Source organism: Lontra canadensis, unplaced genomic scaffold, assembly GCF_010015895.1.
Source record: "Lontra canadensis isolate GAN:19392208 unplaced genomic scaffold, GSC_riverotter_1.0 scaffold59, whole genome shotgun sequence".
NCBI lineage: Eukaryota > Metazoa > Chordata > Mammalia > Carnivora > Mustelidae > Lontra > Lontra canadensis.
This window is the reverse complement of record NW_022631053.1, coordinates 10,138,019-10,159,891: the sequence shown is the minus strand read 5'-3', so window position 1 is coordinate 10,159,891 and position 21,873 is coordinate 10,138,019. Positions and strand designations below refer to the sequence as shown.

At 35.4% G+C, this 21,873-nt stretch overlaps 1 protein-coding gene across 1 annotated transcript in view; it reads right to left on the bottom strand.

Annotated features, from left to right (window-relative positions):
* Window positions 1–6,894: 6,894 nt before the first annotated feature.
* The window catches only part of PUS7L (pseudouridine synthase 7 like), a 71,111-nt gene continuing 56,132 nt past the window's right edge, over window positions 6,895–21,873 (bottom strand). Inside the window, exon 11 of the mRNA XM_032876988.1 lies at window positions 6,895–6,924. Coding sequence (XP_032732879.1) covers window positions 6,910–6,924 — 15 coding nt within the window. The 3' untranslated portion in view covers window positions 6,895–6,909. The remainder of the gene's footprint in view (window positions 6,925–21,873) is intronic.

Sequence of the window (21,873 nt, the reverse complement as noted above, 5' to 3'; positions counted from 1 at the left end):
ATTCCATAAAATAAATAAGAGGTTTTTTCCCCATTTTATTTTTATGTTATTTCTTTTCAGTGTTGCAAGATTCATTGTTTATGCACCACACCCAGCGCTCCATGCAATACGTGCCCTCCATAATACCCACCACCAGGCTGAATTATTTATCGAAGGAAAAATCAGAAGATCATGTAATACGGGCTCAGGAATAAGAGCAGACCCGGTAAACAGTTGCAGCTCTATGGGAGGCCAAGATCCATTACAAAAAAACATTGAAAGATCATTATCTTTCTCTATCATTCGATCAAACACACAGTTAGGAAAACAGGCAAATACATTGGAATGATTTCTTTTTCTAGCAACATTTTGCAGGAGATATGTAGGAAGTAAAATATGCTGTATTTAAACACCTTTCTACTTATCCATCATAAACTTTTATTAACTCAGGCCAAGTAGGTGCAATAGAACTATTCCAATGGCACAATGAAAACAAATATTTGCAAGTAAAGGCATTGGAATAACAACATAAATAGGTTAAATTTTCAGAAGATACATTATAAATTTGCCATTATATCATAGAGCAATTTTGTCCAATATCCCAAGAAAAGGGAAAAATTTACTTCACTTATTTGTTAACTTCCAATGTTTTATAATTTTACATATAGACATAGTTGTATAAACTTATAATTGTACATACTTCTTGGATTTATGTTTAATTAGCATTATAAGAAAAGCTGATAATTAAACAACTTAAATATAATTTCCTGAAATAGTTTAGGTTTATTCTTACATCCTGGCAGTTTAAATGGCCTTTGGTCAGATGGCATTTTCTTTAGGCACTGCCTAGAAATACTTTCTTTGTAAGGAATTGAATCTACCTATTAATTGCATCATTTAAATTTATTTCTCAATTTTTGGAAACAGTGTCCCAAATGTTAAATGATTGTCACCTTTGTAGCACCTAGAAATACACAAATACTTTCCTATAAAATGTGAAATTCTAACTTCAATATACATTTTAAAATGCAAAGAAATACCCCTAAAATTATGACTGCATTATCTACTTTTTATTTTTTTTAAGATTTTATTTATTTATTTGCCAGAGAGAGAGACAGCAAGAGAGAGAGCACAAGCAGAGGGAGTGGGAGAGGGAGAAGCAGGCTCCCAGCCAGCAGGGGGCCCAGAAGTAGGGCTTGATCCCAGGACCCAGCTCGATTCCAGGACCCTGGGATCACAACCTGAAATGAAGGCAGACACTAAACTGACTGAGCCATCCCGGCACCCCAGTAAATGTTTAATTTCAAGTGAGACCAAAGGATTAGTTCTTTAGCTAAAAAGTTAGAGAATACCAAAACAGTAACCAAAAACAACCCAAACTGGAGTTTATTATAACATCTGATATGTTACAATAAAAGAGAAGAGAACTAGTGTGTCATGGAAAAAAATAAGGGTTTTCACTAAACATTTCACTAAACAGCTCTGCGAATGTGGGCAATTTGCCTAAGTTCTAAACCTCAGATCCTTTAAAGAGGGGTAGTAGCTCACAGTGTGATGGTGAGATTAATTGAGATGATGTAAATAAAACATATAAAATCCCTGGCACAGAGTTAAGATTTTAAAAAATTTAACTATTACCGGGGCGCCTGGGTGGCTCAGTGGGTTAAAGCCTCTGCTTTCGGCTCAGGTCATGATCCCAGGGTCCTGGGATCAAGCCCCGTATCGGGCTCTTTGCTCAGCAGGGAGCCTGCTTCTTCCTCTCTCTCTGCCTGCCTCTCTGCCTGCTTGTGATCTCTCTGTCAAATAAATAAATAAAATCTTTAAAAAAAAGAAATTAACTATTACCAATATCTGCATTTAAAACACCTGAATTCCTGTTTCTATTGTGAGCTGTAAGTCCTAAGGACGTCTTCAAAGTCCTCTGACTTGCATTTTCTTCAGGAGTGATACGGGGCATTTATAATCCCTAAATAGTCTTCTGTTCAAGTTTGTTTCGAAGGTTAAATGAGATGGTATATGTGAAAGTGCTATGCGAATCATGATAATCCTGCGTGGAGGATCCATGTGGAGACTGAAAGCTCACGGCCGGAAGCAAACTGTCCAAGGTCGCATTGCTAGCAGTACGAGGGCCAGGATGGAAAACCACATCTTCCGCTCCTGAACCCAGGATTCGGTTCATTTTTTCATACAGCTGCCACTCATAAAGGTTTTAAGAACTTCCTCAGCAGAGGCCAGGGCTGTCCCAGAGCCTGGGACAGGTTTAGGCCAAAAAAAGAAGGGAAGGATCCTCAGCTGCTAGGGTGAGAGGGCACCGGAGTCCAGGGTTAGGACAGTTAATATGCCAACCACTCCTTTTCTAATAATAGTCCTCCCAGTCTACTGAATTCAAGGCCCTGAAGTCAATCTTTGGCTTTCTCTTCATCACTCCCACTTGTGTTTCCAAATCCCACCCCTGCCTCCTTTAAAATGATTCCATGATCCTCACTGCTTCCCATTCCTGTTGCCACCTTTAATTGTGCTCTCTGGATCCAGGAAAGAGCTTGGGGCTGGTATCTCCTCCCTGGGCCACGTCATCCTCAGCACTCTTGTGAGCTGAATCTTACAGGAATACCACTTTTCAAATTCAAGAGAGCTGGGATTATTCGCTGGGGGTGGCTTGCACCAGCTAGCAAGAGCAGATGGTGAGCCTATCTCTTCTCAACTCTGAATCCCCTGATGTTAACGCTGATAACTTCAAATTGGCTCTGGAGGGTGTATTTATATTACAGATCCCAGTGAATGCTATGAATCAGGACTTACTTTGCCCCCAGAGAGCCAGTTGTACAGGCTTTAGCAGCATGGATGATACCTGACATAGTCACTCCTTAGAGGGGTTGTGGATGGTGTCTGGTGTATAGCAGTGACCCTAAAGAACTAAGTCGCTCTCCTCCTCAAAAGTCTATACATGCTGTTCACCACAATTCACAGTCCTACTCTGCTACCTGACTTTCTAGACCTTCCTAATTTGGTCCTTCCCTAGGAATTCAAAACTGTTTTCACTCTACCGTTCCGTGAGACTCTTTCCACGTAAGCCGGTAAAGCCACCACCAGCACTGGAACAATCTTTGATAGTCCCTGCCTCAGCTCATGCTCTTCCTCCCACCCGGAAAGCCAATCTCTCCTTCTACTCCTCGTTGTTTAGCCCAGGTCAAATTTCACATCTTCCCTCAGACTTCCCATCATTCTAAAATCTTCTGGTCTCTACATAGTTAGTCCATTCATTTGGCATTTAATTCCTCTGTCTTCTTTCATTCCTGTTAGTTTGGTTTCTGAAGATATATAGCAAACCTCTTAAAGGTAATGTCTGTTTTTTTTTTTTTAATTTGTATTCCCACTACTGAAAATCAGGTAATTTTCAGTAAAACTCAAAAAGCTCATCTAACCCAGTGGTTTCCAAATATTTTTCTGTGGTCTAGTATTGTTCCAATCCAAAACATTTTTCTCAGAGAAATTCTGGACGGCTCCTTTTGAGGAACTTGCTGCACACCTCCTCCCCCACTGCCAAGCTCACAGTTCTCAGCGTAAGAACCCTTGAGTCTCCTTCATGTAGCCCTCATGGACCAGTCACCCCAACTGTAGGCAAAACCATGGGGCAATCACTGCTCAGATTTTCTCAGTTTTCCCAGAACATTTCAAATAAAATACATTTTTTTTTTCTATTTTGCTCAACATTCCTATGTGAAATAGCATTTTTTTACATTAATCTGTGAAAAAATAAATAGTATAGGAAAAAGCTATGAAAGGAAAGCTATGGTTGAATAAGATCTACTTTGTGGTACATAATTAAATACAGATTCCCAAACTGACAACTATTCGTGGAAATAATTATATATAAGGATACTATAAGGCTTTATATTATAAATGTATACATTTTAATAACATTTCCCTTTTCTATGTGTACATGCATTTGTATAAATGTCTTTTCATGGTAAGAACATTCTTCTACAATTAAGTCCTTCCTCCCTTTTTTGCTGTTAAAATGGTCATTTTTTATGAAATGATGAGGGTAGTAGAGTATAGTTACTAATGGCTTAATTTGCAAAATTTAAAAGTTGATAATAATTTTTTCCTATACTCACCCTCACCAAAACTTTAAATATGTGTATATATGTATATATACACACACACACACACACATATATATATATATTTGAATATGTATACATATTTATGTATGTACAGTAAAGGTTAACTCAGGCCTGGTTTTTCCAAACCCTACATTCGAAGGGTCCTCCTTTGGCTCCTGGGAAATAACCTGTAAGCCCTGAAAATATCCCGCCTAACCAAGTGATCTTGTATACTTGGGCCTTGGAACACACCAGATACTTTCTGATAAAAATGTGATTTATGGTAAGTGCCTATTTTCATTTGCCTAAGCCCCTTAGCCATGCTGTCTGAATTTGACTTCTGGAATGGACAGCAGACTGAGTACCTAAGGTCAGTCACAAGAGCAGGCCCCATGACTTTCTGACTCTAAGACAATCTGACTAATCCCCAGTACCAAGCCTGAACATCAAGGATCCCATGTACTTCCTGGTTGGCCACACGTGTTGTCCCATGTCATCGCTGGGAGCATTAAGCCCTGCCTGCCATCTGTGCAACCCCCATGGGAGAGCACAATGGAAAGCTTGAATCTTGTCTCTCCCAGTCTCCACCCTCTGCACCTTTTTCTGCTGCTGATTTTAGTTTGAGTTCTATGAGTCCTTGTAGCAAATCGATCCCCAATATATATACGTATGTATGTATGTATGTGTATACACACATTTCAATGGTTGAGAAATTCAAAAGCTTGATAAACACTGATCTCAATTCATCCTTTTTCATCCCCACCTTCACACCCTCCTGATTCTACCCTACCTCACCCACCTCATCTTCTACTTCCTTTTCTCCATTTGAAAATGAGGAAACATAGGACCAGAAAGATTAAGTCATTGTCAATATGACATATTTAACTTTAGATAATATAGTTATTACATTTATAATAATTTTAAATTAAATATAGTTAACATTTGTTGAATCCATACTAAGAGGCACTATTCTAAATACTTTTCTCACTTTAACTCATTTAGTCTCCACAAAAATCTGAGGAGGGAGGAACCAAAATTTCCATTTTTAAGTGAGAACTCTCTGAAGTGTTGGATGTTAGATGTGCCAGAGGGCACAAGTAGGTAAAGAATATGATCAGGATTTGAGTTGGTTATTCTACATCTAGACCTCAGTCCTTAACCACTATGTTACAGTATCTCAGTGAATGAGAAAATTACTCACTGCAATTACCTCCATCACATGTTTTGTTCACTTCCTTGGGGTTACTAGCATATATTGTGCTCATCAATGCAGTCAGGCAGTCATTCAAAATTAATGACCCAGACCAAGAAATGTTGGCTTGTACAGCAGGACCAATGTATTTGGCCACATGTGCAATCTGCCATGTGTGCTATGTGAGGGGCACCTCCTGGAGATGTTCAATATGGTGGTCCTATACTGAATCTAACTGGTGGGGAATTAGGAAATCTGAGCAGTTAAAGTCCTAATTCAGGGCAAGACAAGGTTTGTGACAAGGGACTATTAATTCATTTGCAAATAAGATTCTATTTAGTATACGTTTGTTAAATGCTTATGGTGTGTTTGCCTAAGAATCTCAGAGGATCCAAAGAACAGATGTTTCTGCCCTTAATACCATCTAATAAGGAAAATGCACCAGTGAGTTACACACTAATCATAAAGCAAAGAACTCACTATAAACACAGATTCTCCAGGTCATCATTTTTTACTTACAATAATGTAATAAATGCATTCATCATTTACTGGGATGCCACACAATGAAGCAGTTGATAACACAGATTTGAAAGTTTAAATTCCACCTCCATTCTAGAGGCTTTATGACCTTGCTCATGTTTTTCAATCTCTCAGTTTCCTCATATGTAAAATGTGAAGAATAATAATAACAGTATCTACCTCCTATGGGTGTTAGAAAGTTCAAAATGAGTTAACATTTGGAAATGTTTGGCACAAGTTCTGATACATGGTAAGTGTGAGATAAGGGTCTATTAAGTAAGTATTGTGGTGCTTGGAGATTTTTTTTATTTCAATGGTATGTCTTTCTTAACATATTTCTTGTATTAGGAGACTTTAATCAGTTTGTTGTTTAGGCTCATTTGGGGATAGGATGAAGGAATAAAAGAGAAGGGAAAATAATCTCTATTTATATCATTTCTGTTCCTCACCATCAATAAATGAAAATTTCTTCAGGATGGGGAGTGTCTGGTTCCAAGGAAACTAAACACACTGGACATGCCTCACTTCACAGAAGCAGCCACATGTGAACATTTTATAGACTTAACCGATAGGTGATGAAATTAAAGCCAAATTTAAGGGTTAGGTGGGAAAAGTCTTCAATTATAATTCAAATTCAAATTACCTCTACTGAATTAGATGATTTAAGACCAAAAAAAAACCTGGAAATTTCAGGTACTCACAAATAACATAAATTCAGTTTGGTTTACTTCATAATTACCTTCTGTATTCCAAGCAGATGGACAGAATTAATCAAAATTCTAATATGCAGTGCATTTAGATACCCTGCTTAGATAGATACAAATATTTTTAGAAATTTGCCTAGAGTCTAGTAGGAAAAAAAGCATTGAAACAAAAGAAAGACTTCTATATTCATGACATTGCCCTTAATACCAATTATTTAACAGAGAAAATAAGAACCAAGATACACAAAAATTATTTATATTGGGGTGCCTGGGTGGCTCAGTCGTTAATCGTCTGCCTTCAGCTCAGGTCATGATCCCAGGGTCTTGAGATCGAGCCCCACATCGGGCTTCCTGCTCAGTGGGAAGTCTGCTTCTCCCTCTCCCACTCGCCCTGCTTGTGTTTCCTCTCTCACTGTGTCTCTCTCTGTCAAATAAATAAATAAATTTAAAAAAAAATTACTTATTCACCTCTGTAGTATTTAAAGGAGCAACTGACCTTTAAATTATTTAGGTAGTTATATGCATGTTATTCCATAATTATTTCCTTTGAAAACAATACAGTAGCTATTTTAACTTTTCTTTTTATCTTTTACCCTATTGATTTACCCTATTCTTATAAAAGGAACTCAGATCTTCGTAATTCATTGACAATATCAAGTTTAATCATAATCTCCTCTCACCTTCAATATAAATCAAAGGTTGAATATGCATACTTTACTTTTGTCATGACTCTCTACTTGTTTTGAAATGACCCTTCTGAAATGTGATCCAAATGACAACCTTCACTGATCTCACCTGAAAGCAACAGAAAATTCTGTGATAAATTGTCCAAGTAATTTTTCAGAAACTCTGAGCAAAATAGATAGCTTTATTTTTTTTACAGTATCTATTAAAAAATGTAAGTCAAGAAAGAGTGATTCCATGACAGTACTCAAAGTCTAAAATGAGTAAAATGTCTCATCATTTTTCTTCTTATACACTTAGATTAAAAACGAAAAAAATGGAATGATACAAATCACTTGGTTAACCCTAAAGAAAAAAGGAAAGGAGAGAAAAAGGGAAAACAAAACACAAAATCTTTTAAAGATTTAAGCTAAATATAACAATAATTACCTTAATGTAGAAGAACTAAATACTTCAATTAAAATTCAAAGATTATTAGAATAGATAAAATAACAACTATATGTTTACAAGATATACATTAAAACATAAAGGCCCAAAAACTTTTTTTTAAGTAGACAGAAATATACCAGGCAACCATTATATATAAGAAGACAATATATTACCTATCTATACTTCTAAGGCTATATCATACAGAATAAACTTTAAGGCAGAAGTGGTACTAAAGATAAAAAGAGACATCTCATTATGTGTCAGTGTCAGTCCACCAGAAAGATGTAAAATTCAAACCTGTATGCTCATAGTAATACAGTTTCAAATGCATAAAGCAAACTTTGAAAAAAACACAACATTTGATGAACATACAAATACGTAATTAGGATGGAAGATTTTAACACACTTCTCTCAGCAATTTGACAGAACTAGAATACACACACGCAGTTAAGGATGTAGATAATTTGAATAACACGATTATCAACATTGACCTAAATGACGCATGTAGAACATTGTACCCTAAACTTCAGAATACACATTGTTTTTAAGTGTACATAAAATATTTACCAAAATTGACAATATGCTAAGTAACAAAGCAAATCCCAACAAATTTTAAAATACTGAGTTCATAGAAGTTCTATACTACAGTAGGATTAAGCTAGAAATCACTACCAAAAAATCATCTTTAAAAACCTCAAATACTTTGAAACTTAGGAAAACACTTTTTAAATAGCTCATGGGTTAAAAAAATACATAAATTTGAAAATATTTTAAGTTAGATAATAATGAAAATATGGTATTTCAAAACTTGTGGGCTGCAAGTAGAACTATGCTTAAAGAAAAAATTATGTCTTTAAATGTTTATTATATCAGAAAAAATAAAGACTTAAAGTCAATTATCTAAGTATAAATCTTAGGAAATTAGAAAAAACAATAACAAGTTAAATCCAAAGAAAATTGAAGAATGGAAATACTAAAGAGCAGAAACCAATGAAATATAAATAAACCTATAATAGAAAAAAATCAACAAAGCCAAAAGTTTGTTCTTTGAAAAGACTAAGAAAATTTATAAATCTCTGTAAAGACTGACCAAGAAAAAAGTAAAAAATATACAAGTTACCAATATGAGGAATGATTTATAGTTCCTACTACTATTTGAAGATAATAAAAATTACTGAAAAATTTGTGCCAATTAATTTGAAATGTTAAGGAAAATTGACACATTTTTAGAAAAACACAGCTTATCAACACAGAAAAAAACAGAAACTTTGAATAGTCCTGTTCATTAAATACATATTTCTATATCTATTAAATAAACTGAATGATAATAAAAATCCTCCCAAAAGAAAAATCTAGTTACCGGTGGCTACCGGTGAATTTTAGCAAAAAATTAAGAATCAATATTAATCTTATCCAAACTCATCCTCAGAATAGGAAATAGGAAATACTTCCCAACTGGATGAAATCTGGTAAGGAAAAACAATAATGGACATAGGTTTTCAAAATAGTTTGATTCCATCATCGATAAACTTCAGACATAAATACAGCTTTGTAACTCCTAGATATTCTTTTTATCTTGTCTTGATTTTAAACTTTAAACAGAGTTCAAAAAAAAAAAAAGAAGAAGAAAAAGCTGCTTGTTTGTGTAACTTCATTTGTACTAATAAGATAAAGGAATTCAGGTATTCAATAAGTGTTTATTGATTACCCATGTTCTCCCTTCTTTTTATCTTCTCTCCTGACCATGGGCTTTTCCCCACTACATACAAACATGCTCAATTGTGTCTTTTCCTCAAAACTTCCCCCTTAACCATGCAATTTCCTCTCTCACCCTACTGCCTTCCTTAAACCATGCAGATGTGAAAAAATTAACCCTGATCTAATTTTTCACTTCCCCTTTTGTCTATCAGCCTCGACAATCTGATTTTCAACCATATCATTCCACCCAAACTACTTTTAGAAAGGTGACCAACGAACTCCAAATTCGCAAATGCAATGTAATCTTCCTGGCCTTTATTTTACCAGAACTTTCTGCTGCATTAACCTGTTCACATGTACTGTTTCTCAAAACTAGTCCCTTGAAAACCTTGACAATAATCCCTTCTGGCTTTCTAATCATAATTTTTCTGCCTCTTTGGATCCTCCCTCCTCTGATCAATTCACGTCTTTCCTTCATAGACCCAAGGGGTGTCCAGACTGTTTGAAGTACAGTTTCAAAACAGTGTTTCAGAAATATTTAAAGGAATGCAAATTTACTGCTTATGTATATGAGGTAGAACTACTTGAATATATTTCTAAATAGACACTATTCAGCTTTTTCACATAGGCAATATTTTTACTTAGCAAAATAATTTGCATATCCATAATTGCTGTGCTAAACCTTTGAAGAACATTTTACTTTGTAAGTTGGTTGAATATCATCTACTCTTTTACTGCAAATCTGCTTATTACCAAAAATTTAAAGTCTAAATATAAAATTTAATATATGCTAGTATGTTATCAGAAATTCTGATTTAATTAATTTGCTTTAATCTGAATCAATTAAAATTGATTCTTATTGCACCTTCCACTGAAACATTTTATTTATTTATTTTTTTTTTATTAAAGATTTTTATTTATATATCTGACAGACAGAGATCACAAATAGGCAGAGAGGCAGGCAGAGAGAGAGAGGGGGAAGCAGGCTTCCTGCTGAGCAGAGAGCCTGATGCGGGGCTCCATCCCAGGACTCTGAGATCATGACCTGAGCTGAAGGCAGAGGCTCAACCCACTGAGCCACCCAGGCGCCCCACTGAAACATTTTAAATGACCTGAAATGCATAATGAGTTGTATTACTATTCTTAAAATAAATAACAATATTGAAAAGAGGAAATATCTACAAGTTTAATTTCTGTCTTGCTCATCTTTTGAAAATTTAGGATCACCTTTTTGCTTTCAAGATAAATCAGAATTTTCAGAGTTTCGAAGATATGTGACAAGATTAGTAAGATACATATTATATGTATTATATATCTCAATATATCTATATCCATATCTTTATCTATATATATCTCAAACCCTTCCAAGTTAAACCAGCTAATCACCAAGGCTTCAACCTCATACACAAAACAGAACCTGGGATAGGTTCTTCCTGGAAGCACTTCACAATTAGCCCTTCCAACAGGTGAAGTAAGAATGTGGTTATCATCCCGACCAAATAGCCCAAGGCCTTTCCCTGGTAGTCCCTTTGTCCTAAATTAAACTACACACGAATATGCAAGCCAGTAATTACAGAGAAAGTACAGAATATTAGCCACAAGAGTTCTAACGGAGATGTTAAAAATTTATGACTTTTCGGGGCGCCTAGGTGGCTCAGTGGGTTAAAGCCTCTGCCTTCAGCTCAGGTCATGATCTCAGGGTCCTGGGATCGAGTCCCGCATCAGGCTCTCTGCTCAGCAGGGAGCCTGCTTCCCCCTCTCTCTCTGCCTGCCTCTATGCCTACTTGTGATCTCTCTCTGTCAAATAAATAAATAAAATCTTTAAAAAAAAATTATGACTTTTCTAAGTACCAGGAAAGTATTTAAATTAGCTTGCCTTTTGAGAAACAAAAAAGTTGAGGAACAGTTTTTGCATTTGTCGAACACTTGTCTCGGATCAGGAGAGCAGGTGCTCTTCACCTCACTGTAAACTGCTACTACGTTTTGAAGTCCAAATAGGCCCTCAGCTCAAGAAGCACATGTTATGTGAAAATAACCATCTGTAAACTTATTATATAGATTCTATATAGATTCTGGTCAATTCTCTGAAAGCAGTATTTACAATCGAGCTGGGAAATTTTATAAAATGGTAAAATATAGCTAAATTCATACAAACAAATCATTTCAGCTATTTGTCTACAAATTACAATCTCACATGGGCAGTCATTGGCTCCTCTCATAATTTATAGCCTACTGATTAATAATCTAGTGCATCACAAAATTGGAGAAAACCAACCATGAAAATTCAGGAAATTTATTTTAAACTTCCAAATCTTTCTAAAAATATTTTCTTTTCTTTTATTTAAAGATCTTCTCTCTGTCTCTCTGAGTTGGGTGGGGGACAGAGGGAGAGGGAGAAGCAGACTCCCCACTAAGCAAAGACCCCCCATATGGGGCTCCATCCTAGGACCCTGGGATCATGACCTGAGCCAAAGGCAGACACTTAACCAACTGAGTCACCCAGGCGCCCCTCTAAAAATATTTTAAAGACACTGTCTGACAACAGAATATATACTTTATCTCTAGTGCTTATGTAAACCTCTCATCAAATAAATATGATTCACTAAGGAATGAAATTTTCTAAGTAGGAAAAAATAACTTGGTGAATGGGAAAAACCTGTGTGGAAAGGTTATTCTACTTGGAAAGGAATAGTTCGGGGTTTTAAATAAGTGTTCATGTTTAAAGGATATAAAGTTATTAAATTGAAATAGACTCTGTAACTCCTTCATTGTATTTCAATTCATTCACCAAACATGTGGCCATTCTTCTAAGTCCTGTCTTCCTATATAAAATGCCCAGCTGCCCTTTAGGTCACTCTGAAGGGGCTGTGAAAGGCAAATATGTGCCCTGGCATGTAACCTGATCCTAAGAAGGAGCTCACTAATCTCTATTCAGATAACTCTTCATAGAATGAAACATGTTGTAAAAATGCTGGTACCTTCTTTGAAAGGGTCTACATACTCATAGTTTCAAGACAGAATAAAGGAGGCCATAATAGTGCCTACAATGTCTGACTGAGGTAAATTTGAACATTTACAAGAGGTGTTTGGACTGTCTGTTTCCCATTAATGACAGAACAAAGCACAAGTGGCAGCTACTGCCGCTGCCTCCCACCCACCTCAGTTCACCCCTGTCAATCTTAACCGCAACAGATTGTTCTCTTAACTGACACGAACAGAAGTGCTCCGCCATGAAACCCTATCTTTTGACGACTTTCCTAGCAGAACCAGGGTAAGATGAATGAGACAGGAAAGAAAACTGAATCAGAGTATCATCTTACTAAGCCTTGTCTTGCCTTCCTTCCATCCGAGGTTTCTTCTCTGGTCCTCAGCACAGAATAGAATGGCTAATGGTTCCTTTTCATACTCTTTCAACTCCCATACACTTTTCCCTCCCCATCTTCCCAGTCATGGCTCCAGACCCTCTTCAAGGGAAATCTCTGTTTCCCATTAAAATGGACTTTCTCACTTCTTAACTGCCAAAAATCTCCAGTTCTTCCAAAATGGCTACACTGAAGGAACAACTGTAATAAATTAACCCATTCTAATGGAGATGGATAGAAAAGCCTGAAACCACCCTCCACTCCGCCCCCCAAAATTAATACATTCTGGCAATATTTTAGAATAGAATATATTTTTCTGGCCAAGTAAAAAAGGAAAAAAAATGGGGGGTTAGGTGAAATCTAATCTTCGCCTCCCTTTTTCTCCTCTTATAACACAACTTACGTCTTATCTGTTAACTCCCAGGGTAGGCATGCTGTCATTGAAAATGTCAAGCACCAGAGTTTGAGACCTTGTCTGCAATTTGCTAGGTGTACTTCCTAGAATAAATCATTAAACTCTAAGCCTTAGGCCCATCAATGGTAAATGAAGTTTATAAAAATATCTTACTCAAAGAATTACGGTATGGATCAGAATGGCTTTTATATAATCCTGAAAAGCATAAAAATGAAAACTTTGGTTTTGCTATGTGAGAGTCCTGTCAGAAATCCCACCAATTCCATTGTGTGACTTTAACTTACCAGTCATGATGGTATTTTTTTCTAGTTTTAATCAATAAACAATCAGATTCTTCACTGCTACATTGTAAAACGTATTGCCGCTTTAGCTCATTACAGTTGAAACCTTTTCCCAATGAACTGTATGTGGTACATTCTTTTTGATAAATAACCAGGCAAGAATAACTAAATGTGAGACCTTGGTGTGTGGCCAACCTGTCATCACTGAAGCTGGGCTTGGCTTGTGTGAAGAGAAGATGGTTGAATTAACAGACAGTCCAGGAGCTGTAAAACATTGTCTCTGTGCCAGGTAGGCAGCAAAGAAATTAAAGCTCAGTGGTATAACTAAGCATAGCTCTGGGAAACAAGGAAGAGGTGGAACAGATCCATCAATTTCCAGGAAAGCTATTACAAAAGAGGAGATTAACATTAAAGAAAAGGTTAGAGAGTCATGAGTGAGAACGAAATCACAGTTTGTGATCAAATCTCTTAAGTAGTGAAAATAGTGGTCCATGGTTAAGATATAGACCTAAGATATTGATTATGAAAAGACAGATGGTCACAAGTTGACCTTTACTGCAACACTTACCATCAAAGTATAATTATACATTTTATTCTAAAGCTCCTAAGAATCTTTTTCTCACTGAATATTAATCTATATTTCTTTGGCAATAAGAAAGTACAATGACTGGCTAGCTCAAGGTCACGCAGTCCTAGGAAAATCTAAGAAACAGATTTCTTACAACCATTTTTGATGTTTCTAAAGGAGATGAAGATAACTTTGTCTCTTTCAAACTTCTCTCTTCTTTGGAACACACTCTTCACATTAATTTGGACATCTGTAATCATGCTATACATTGCCTTTTATCTTTAAAAAATCTATTATCAGAAAAATGTTCCTTTTAAATGTCAAAATAGATGAAAATTTATTTTTGAAATAGGATCTCCTGTACTATTCCTTATTTCCATGATAAAATCATTTATCTTGAAGAGTCATGAACTCTTTTTATAAGAAAAGAATTCATGAGGATTCATATCATCATCTGTGACCCATTATCTTTCTGAAAACATGCTATAAATGGAATAATACACTGACAACATTGCTTTGACTAGAAGGGATCATTTCAACTACTTTAAAAGGACATAAGGTATAGTGTTAATGAAAAATATGTGTGTGAATGAGCTTATTATATAACCTTTTAAAATAAAAATTAGTTCACTGTTTAAACAGTGAAAATTATATTTTATAAAAAATTTTATAAAAATTTTATTTTATATATTTAAAAAAATTATTTTTATGATATTCTTCTCCCCAACAACTTCAATGTTAACAATCATTGGTTTGATTTTCTTTTTATTTCAGACTTCAGGTAGATCTTTTAACTGAGACCCAAGGATCTCTTCTGCATTTACTTTTGTTCTTTGAGCTGTGAATACTGTCATACTTATGGAAAATGGTCATGTTCTTTAACCACAGAAGTTTAGACTAATGGTTCAAGATAATAAACTAATAAACTAATGATTTACCAAAAATAGTGATTTTTCTCCCATAAGTAAAAAAAATACACTTCTTCAGATCTTGAAAATACATAATAGGGGTGCAGGGTGACTCAGTGGGTTAAAGCCTCTGCCTTTGGCTCACACCATGGTGTTGAGCCCTACATCGGACGCTCTGTTCGGCAGGGAGCCTGCTTCCCCCTCTCTCTCTGCCTGCCTCTCTGCCTACTTGTGATCTCTGTCTGTCAAATAAATAAATAAATAATAAAATCTTTAAAAAAAAAAAAAAAGAAAATACATAATAAATTTGCAGATGTTTCAGGGAGAGAATAAAGCTAACCCAAGGGATGAAAATGTAGAACATCTGTGAGATATGGACATGATGAACACAATGACACAGCTTTTTTAAGAAATGGGATTAAGAACAAAGAAAATGAGTCATGATACGAAATACAGTAAACATGTATAATTCAAGAAATTCCAGGGTATTAGAACAGTGGAAACATCGCCAGATAAAAAGAATGTTAGGCTGTGGTAAACTTATTGTCCTCTTATGAGGTACAGATTTAAAAATACATCTTAAGGCCAAAGAGAAAAGGAAAAGCACAAACTGAAATTATACTATACATTGTTAAAATCTAGCATATTTGAGACATAACCTTTCCTTTGTGATGATGACATAGAAAATTGTCAATAAAATATGGCAGAGTAGATCAGATGTAGAAATTTCTAAAGACATTTTAATAGTAGTTATTTCACAATGGTGACATTATATGTAACTTGTGTCTCTTTATTTTCCCAAGTTTTTTTCTAAAGTTCCTGTATAATTTCTCATAATATACATAACTTTTAGAGTATAAGAGTAAAGTTGTCTGGGGGCAAAAGTTTGGTAGTATAGGACTTTTTTTTTTTAATAAATCAGTGTCTTCACTAAATTTATTTTGATATCTAAATCTGAGAGTTAATATAACATTTTTCTGTGACTATATAAGCTGGCCAATTTAAACATTGATTTATTCCGTTTATTCAGTAAATGTTTACTGAGCATGTACTATGTGCCAACTATTATTCTATGTGCTGGGATGCAAAGGTGAACAAATCAGTAGAGATTATATAATGGTGGCAAGAAAGAGCTTCTGAACAAATGAGCAGGTCAAGTGTAGACAAGTGCTATGGAGAAACGTAAAGAGAATGACTTAATATGAAAAATATTTCACAGTAAAGAATAAAGACACAGTGAACAAATGTATGCATATAAACTGTCCTGCTATGTGAAGCAGATGAAGCAAATGGGGAAAGTATGCAAGAGACAATAATGCTTGAAAGTGGATAACAAAATGGAAAAAATACTTTACCTCAGATAATACACACAAATAGTCTCTAACAGAGTCCAGATATATTAATAATCTGAAATAGTATATAGATCAGTTGTGGGGAAAGATCTTCTTTCATATACTTTTTCAATAGCAACACATCTGTACAGAAGGATACCTGTACCGGGGCAGAGTTTATAATAGTGAAAAATGAGAAATAACTTAAACCTCCATAGAAAGGGGGATGGATAAAATGTGGTACACATTTAAGATGAATGCTGCAATAAAAATATATACGTCTTTAACTGCATCAATACATTTTATCCCAAAAACATTTTGAGTAAAAAGTAGCCAAACTGCAAAATGACCAGAATAGCTTGTTAACATTTTGTGGCTTACACACACACACACACACACACACACCACAAACAAACAAATAAATGCCACACATTTTCTATAGATATATATCTAGACAGAGGTAAAAGTTTCTTGCAAGTACTAGAAGAATGACAAACTAAGCATGGTAGTGACCTTTGGGGAATGTAAGGTGGGCCAGAATTGGGAACAGAGGTCAAATGGGATTTTAACTTTATCTGTAACACCTTACATTCCAATTTAAATAGTCTATATATTCACACGTGTGGTAGGCTGGAAATGTCCCCCAAAGATATCAGAACCCATAAACGCCACCTTATAAAACAAAGACTTTGCAGATGTGATTAAATTAAGGATTTAAGATGAGAAGATCATCCTGGATTATCTGGAGGAGTCCCAAAAGTAATCACAAGTTTGTCTACGAGAGAGGTTGAGGGAGATAAGGACACGGACACACAGAGAAAGCAAAGTGAAGATGCAGCAGAGAGATTTGGAGATGCTGCCTGTGAAGACTGGAGTGATGAGCCACGGGCCAAGGAATGCCACTTATGCACCAGACACCAGAAGTCAAGAAACAGAGCCTTCCTAAGACTGTTCCTGCCAATGTCACGGCCCAATGAAATTGATTTCTGACCTAGATCCTCTAGAACAATGAATGGATAAATTCTTGTTGTTTTAAGTCACCCAGTTTGTAGCAATTTCTTACAGCAGCCACAGGAAACTAATACTATCTGCAGCCTATATAGCCTTTTTCAAGAGTACACACAGGGAAAGCATTTTTACAACTATTAGCTCTAGATCATGGGTTGTGGGCAATTATTAATTTCTTTATTTTCAAATATTTCAAATTTAAAAGAAAGGAAAAGAACAACAATAAATATCAGGACAAGGAAAGTGAAAAGGAGAGACATCCTCAGAAATTAAGAATTGGGGGCGCCTGGGTGGCTCAGTGGGTTGAGCCTCTGCCTTTGGCTCAGGTCATAATCCCAGGGTCCTGGGATCGAGCCCCACATCAGGCTCTCTGCACAGCGGGGAGCCTGCTTCCTCCTCTCTCTCTGCCTGCCTCTCTGCCTACTTGTGATCTCTGTCTGTTAAATAAATAAATTTAAAAAAAAAGAAATTAGGAATTGGAGCAATTACGCAGTTCTACTTTTAGAGCTCAAATTTCTCGATTAGGGTATTAACATTAAATTATTAGCATCTTTGTTTAAAGATTATATACTTCTCTAAAACAGACTGTCACTAATGCAAATGGCCACTCCCTTTAATTTGGTTCATACACAATTTAAAAGCCTTTGGTATCTCTAGAAGAAAATCTAGTTCTCTGGAATACTCTTAGATCTCTTGGTTATTTCCAACACCTTGAAATTAGCATTCCACCATTAACTCAGCTTGGCCTAGGGACTACCATATCACAGCAAGTCCTTAGCCTCTAACACAGAACATAAGGCTTGGGTTAGGTGAATAACCACAAAGAAATGACCAGCGACTGTCCACATTTAGTCCATATTAGTAGTCCTAAAACTGGCTCATGCTTATCTGTGAGGACACACTGCCTACACCGGTGGCTCTCTAGTTTTAGTTTTATTCTTGCAAAACAGTTCAGCCTCTTGACTTTGCATTTTGATACCACAACCATTTCTCTGCCATTAAAAGAACAAACAAACCAAATTTATAGCGTTTTAGATGTTTCATTTAAGGATTTTGGAATACCAACTGTTCCATTGATTGTAAATTCTTCATTCAAGTATCCAAACACCTTAAATTATGAAAGGCATTTTCCACAGGAAGACAAATAATTACATTACCTTTAGTCTGGACATTTGATCAAGGAGTTTCCTGTTTCATTTGGACAGGAATTTCTATTTAGATTACCAGTCAGATAGATGACCTATTACCTTTTTAATCAAACTAACAAATCTTCAATCACGGTTACAATGAAATAAAAAGAAATACAGAAACATACATTTTATAGGTGGAAAAATGCAGGTCACAACTCAGTAGCGTGAACTGCTCTCAGTGAAAAGGTTCTCATTGTTTCTTTAACAAAATAACAAAGTAAATTTAGTAAAGTAAATTTAAAACCGCACTAAAATTCATTTCAAATGTAACTTTCAGACCTACAGCAGTATGGTGCCTTTCTATAATTTAATTCACAACTTATATTAGATATAAAGATCCTTAAATACTCTCCTATGTTTATTAATTGATAACCCCCTACCTTTCTTTGGCTGCACTGATTCTTTTCTTTCCCCCCTGAGGTACTACATCTAGGAAATTTTATGCTCAGTATCAGATTACATAAATTATGTCTCTCTAGCAGTCCTAGTTAGAGTACAAGTACTCTTTTAGTCCCTGCATTGCTAGACCAAGACAATAACTGTAAAAAAGTTCTTCCCTTCTTGAAGATTATCCCTAGACCCACACTGTGGGTCTGAGCTGTGAATTTGGTACAGGAGTGGCCTGCAGGTAGACAGGGTGGTAGAATGAGTCTAGTTTGGGTGATTTTCTAAAGGTTTCAACACTCTAGTGTCAAGAGATAAGCCAAGAGTCTGTTTCCCTATCTCTTAGCCCTTAACTAATTCTTCATGCCAAGGATCCTGTGTCCTGGTTTTCATTGAAAGGTTGTTTAGAAATCCAGAGGTGAAGTGTTTTCTTTTCTAGATGAAATGCTTTAAATTGTTATTTAAATAAATATTGTTATCATCTAAGTAAAACAGTCATTCAGGTAATTCTTAGCTTTGAAAAAGAATTTAATTTTCAAAGACAAAAGCTCCTTCTTTTTTGTTGAAAAGCTGAACAATTTTCTACTGTGTTTCCTTTTAAGTGGAGGCCTCTCAATAATGTCCAACCCTCAGTAATAAAACTCTGGGGTGGACCCATCAGCTCTGGGTACATCATTATTTTTCAGGATGATTGGTGATTAACAAATGCATTATATCATCAACTTGCATTTAGTAAGTGCCCAAATGAACATAATGTTACGCTGCATGCTGTATGAGGCAAGTTAAACAGACACAATCCCTACCCTCTAGGAGGAAATTATTCATATTTATCAGATAACAGCATGAAGTAATCCATGGAGCATTGAATGAGAACACTTTTTATTCATGAGAGTATCACTAACTGATAGATATCCTTTAGGTACCCACTAGAAAAGCAAGAGCAAGAACCAGAGGAATTTTTACTCTTGTCTTTAGCCTATGTATTCAGATAATGACTCTAAATCTCAGCTTCATGTCGCTAAGGAACAATCTAGCCACCATAAAATAAATTCTAGGGAAATTTTCATTTCATCCAGTTAGTTACTAAGCTGGTTATGGCAGAGATTCCCAAAGAGTAGCAAACTTAGACTACTTAAAAATAATGTTAGGTGGTACACGAAAGAACATTTTAATAGTAATGTATTTATAAATGTATATTAGAAGTGATTTATCACTCTCTAAATTTTCATTAAAAATTTTGATATAAAATTTCCTTTTAGATATATTTAATTTTTTAAAGATTTATTTATTTATTTATTTTTTTAATGTTCAGTTAGCCACTGTATAGTAAGTACATCATTGGTTTTTGGTGCAGTGTTCAATGATTCATTAATGGGTGTTACATGCAATTTTATATTTTTTAAAAATGTATTAAATAACATGCAGATATGGAAACAGTCATTAAGTTAGAAAGGAAGAAAATGAACTTTGGGAAACACTAAGTTAGAGTATGAGCTTAACGTGGAAATATAAAGATATATTTATATTTTCATAAATATAAAACACCAAAATAGTCTGGTGGGCTTTTCATAAAATTCTTAAGTTGTGACATCCTGGGTTTTTTTTGTAGAATCATGACCATTAAAATACTATGTAAGAGACTATAAACACACCAACAAAAACTATCAAAACTATTCATCAAATTTTTTTTAAGTTCTAACCCTTTTTTTTTTTTAAGATTTCATTCATTTATTAGACAGAGAGAAAGATAGCAAGAGCAGGAACACAAGCAGGGGGTAGTGGGAGAGGGAGAACAGGCTTCCCGAGGGGTACTGAGCCCTATATGGGACTCAATCCCAGGACCCTGGGATCATGACCTGTGCTGAAGGCAGATGTTTAACAACTGAGCCACCCAGGCGCCCCTATTCATCAATTAACTCATACTTACATACCAATAAAACAGAAACTATTCCAGTTACAGTAAATAAAATATAATAAAATACTCAGGAATAAATTTGGTTAAATTAGTGGAAGACTTGTGTACTAAAAACTAAAACTAGAAAACATCATCGAGACAAATTAAAGACCTAAAACATAAAAAGATAGCTTTTGTTCATGGATTGGAAGACTTAATATTGTCAAGATGCTATACTGGATGTTGTTTAAGATGAAGAGAAATTGAACCCTCATATATTGCAGATAGAACGCTAAAAAGGTGCAACCACTTTAGAAAATAGTTTGGCAGTTTCTCAAAAAGTTAAATATATAGAGTTACCATATAACCCAGCAATTCCACCCCTAGGTATATACCCGAGAAAACTGAAAGCATATGTCCACACAAACACTTGTAGATGAATATTTACAGCAGTGTTACTCACAACAACCGAAATGTGGAGAATGCCCAAATGTCCATCAACTGAAGAATGGATAAACAAAAATACGGTATATCCATACAAATAGTATCCATCCATAAAAAGAAATAAAGTTCTGAAACATGACCCAACATGGAAACATGAAATCTTAAAAACATTATGCTAAATCAAAGAAGCCAGGCTGACAGGTCAATATATCAAATACTCAGAAAAAGGCAAATCCATAGAGACAGAAAGCAGGTTAGTTATTGCCAGGGGATGGAGTGAGGGAGAAATTGGGAATGATGGCTAATGGATACAGGTTTCTTTGGGGGAATATTCTGGAATTTGACAGTGGCAATGATTGTGTAACTTCATGAATATACTTAAACCCCCTGAATTGTATACTTTAAAAGGATAAAGTTTATCTCAATTTTAAAAAGTATATACTACTATATACTTTCAAAAAAAGATTAATTTATGGGGCGCCTGGGTGGCTCAGTGGATTAAGCCTTTGCCTCCAGCTCAGGTCATGATCTCAGGGTCCTGGGATTAGGTCCCACATCAGGCTCTCTGCTCAGCAGGGAGACTGCTTCCCCCTCTCTCTCTGCCTGCCTCTCTGCCTACTTGTGATATCTTTCTCTCTCTCTGTCAAATAAATAAATAAAATCTTTTAAAAGAAAGATTTATTTTATAATCTTAAAGATTTATTTTATAAACAAAATCTTTAAAAAAAAAGATTTATTTATTTATTTGACAGAGAGAGAGAGCATGAAAACACATGA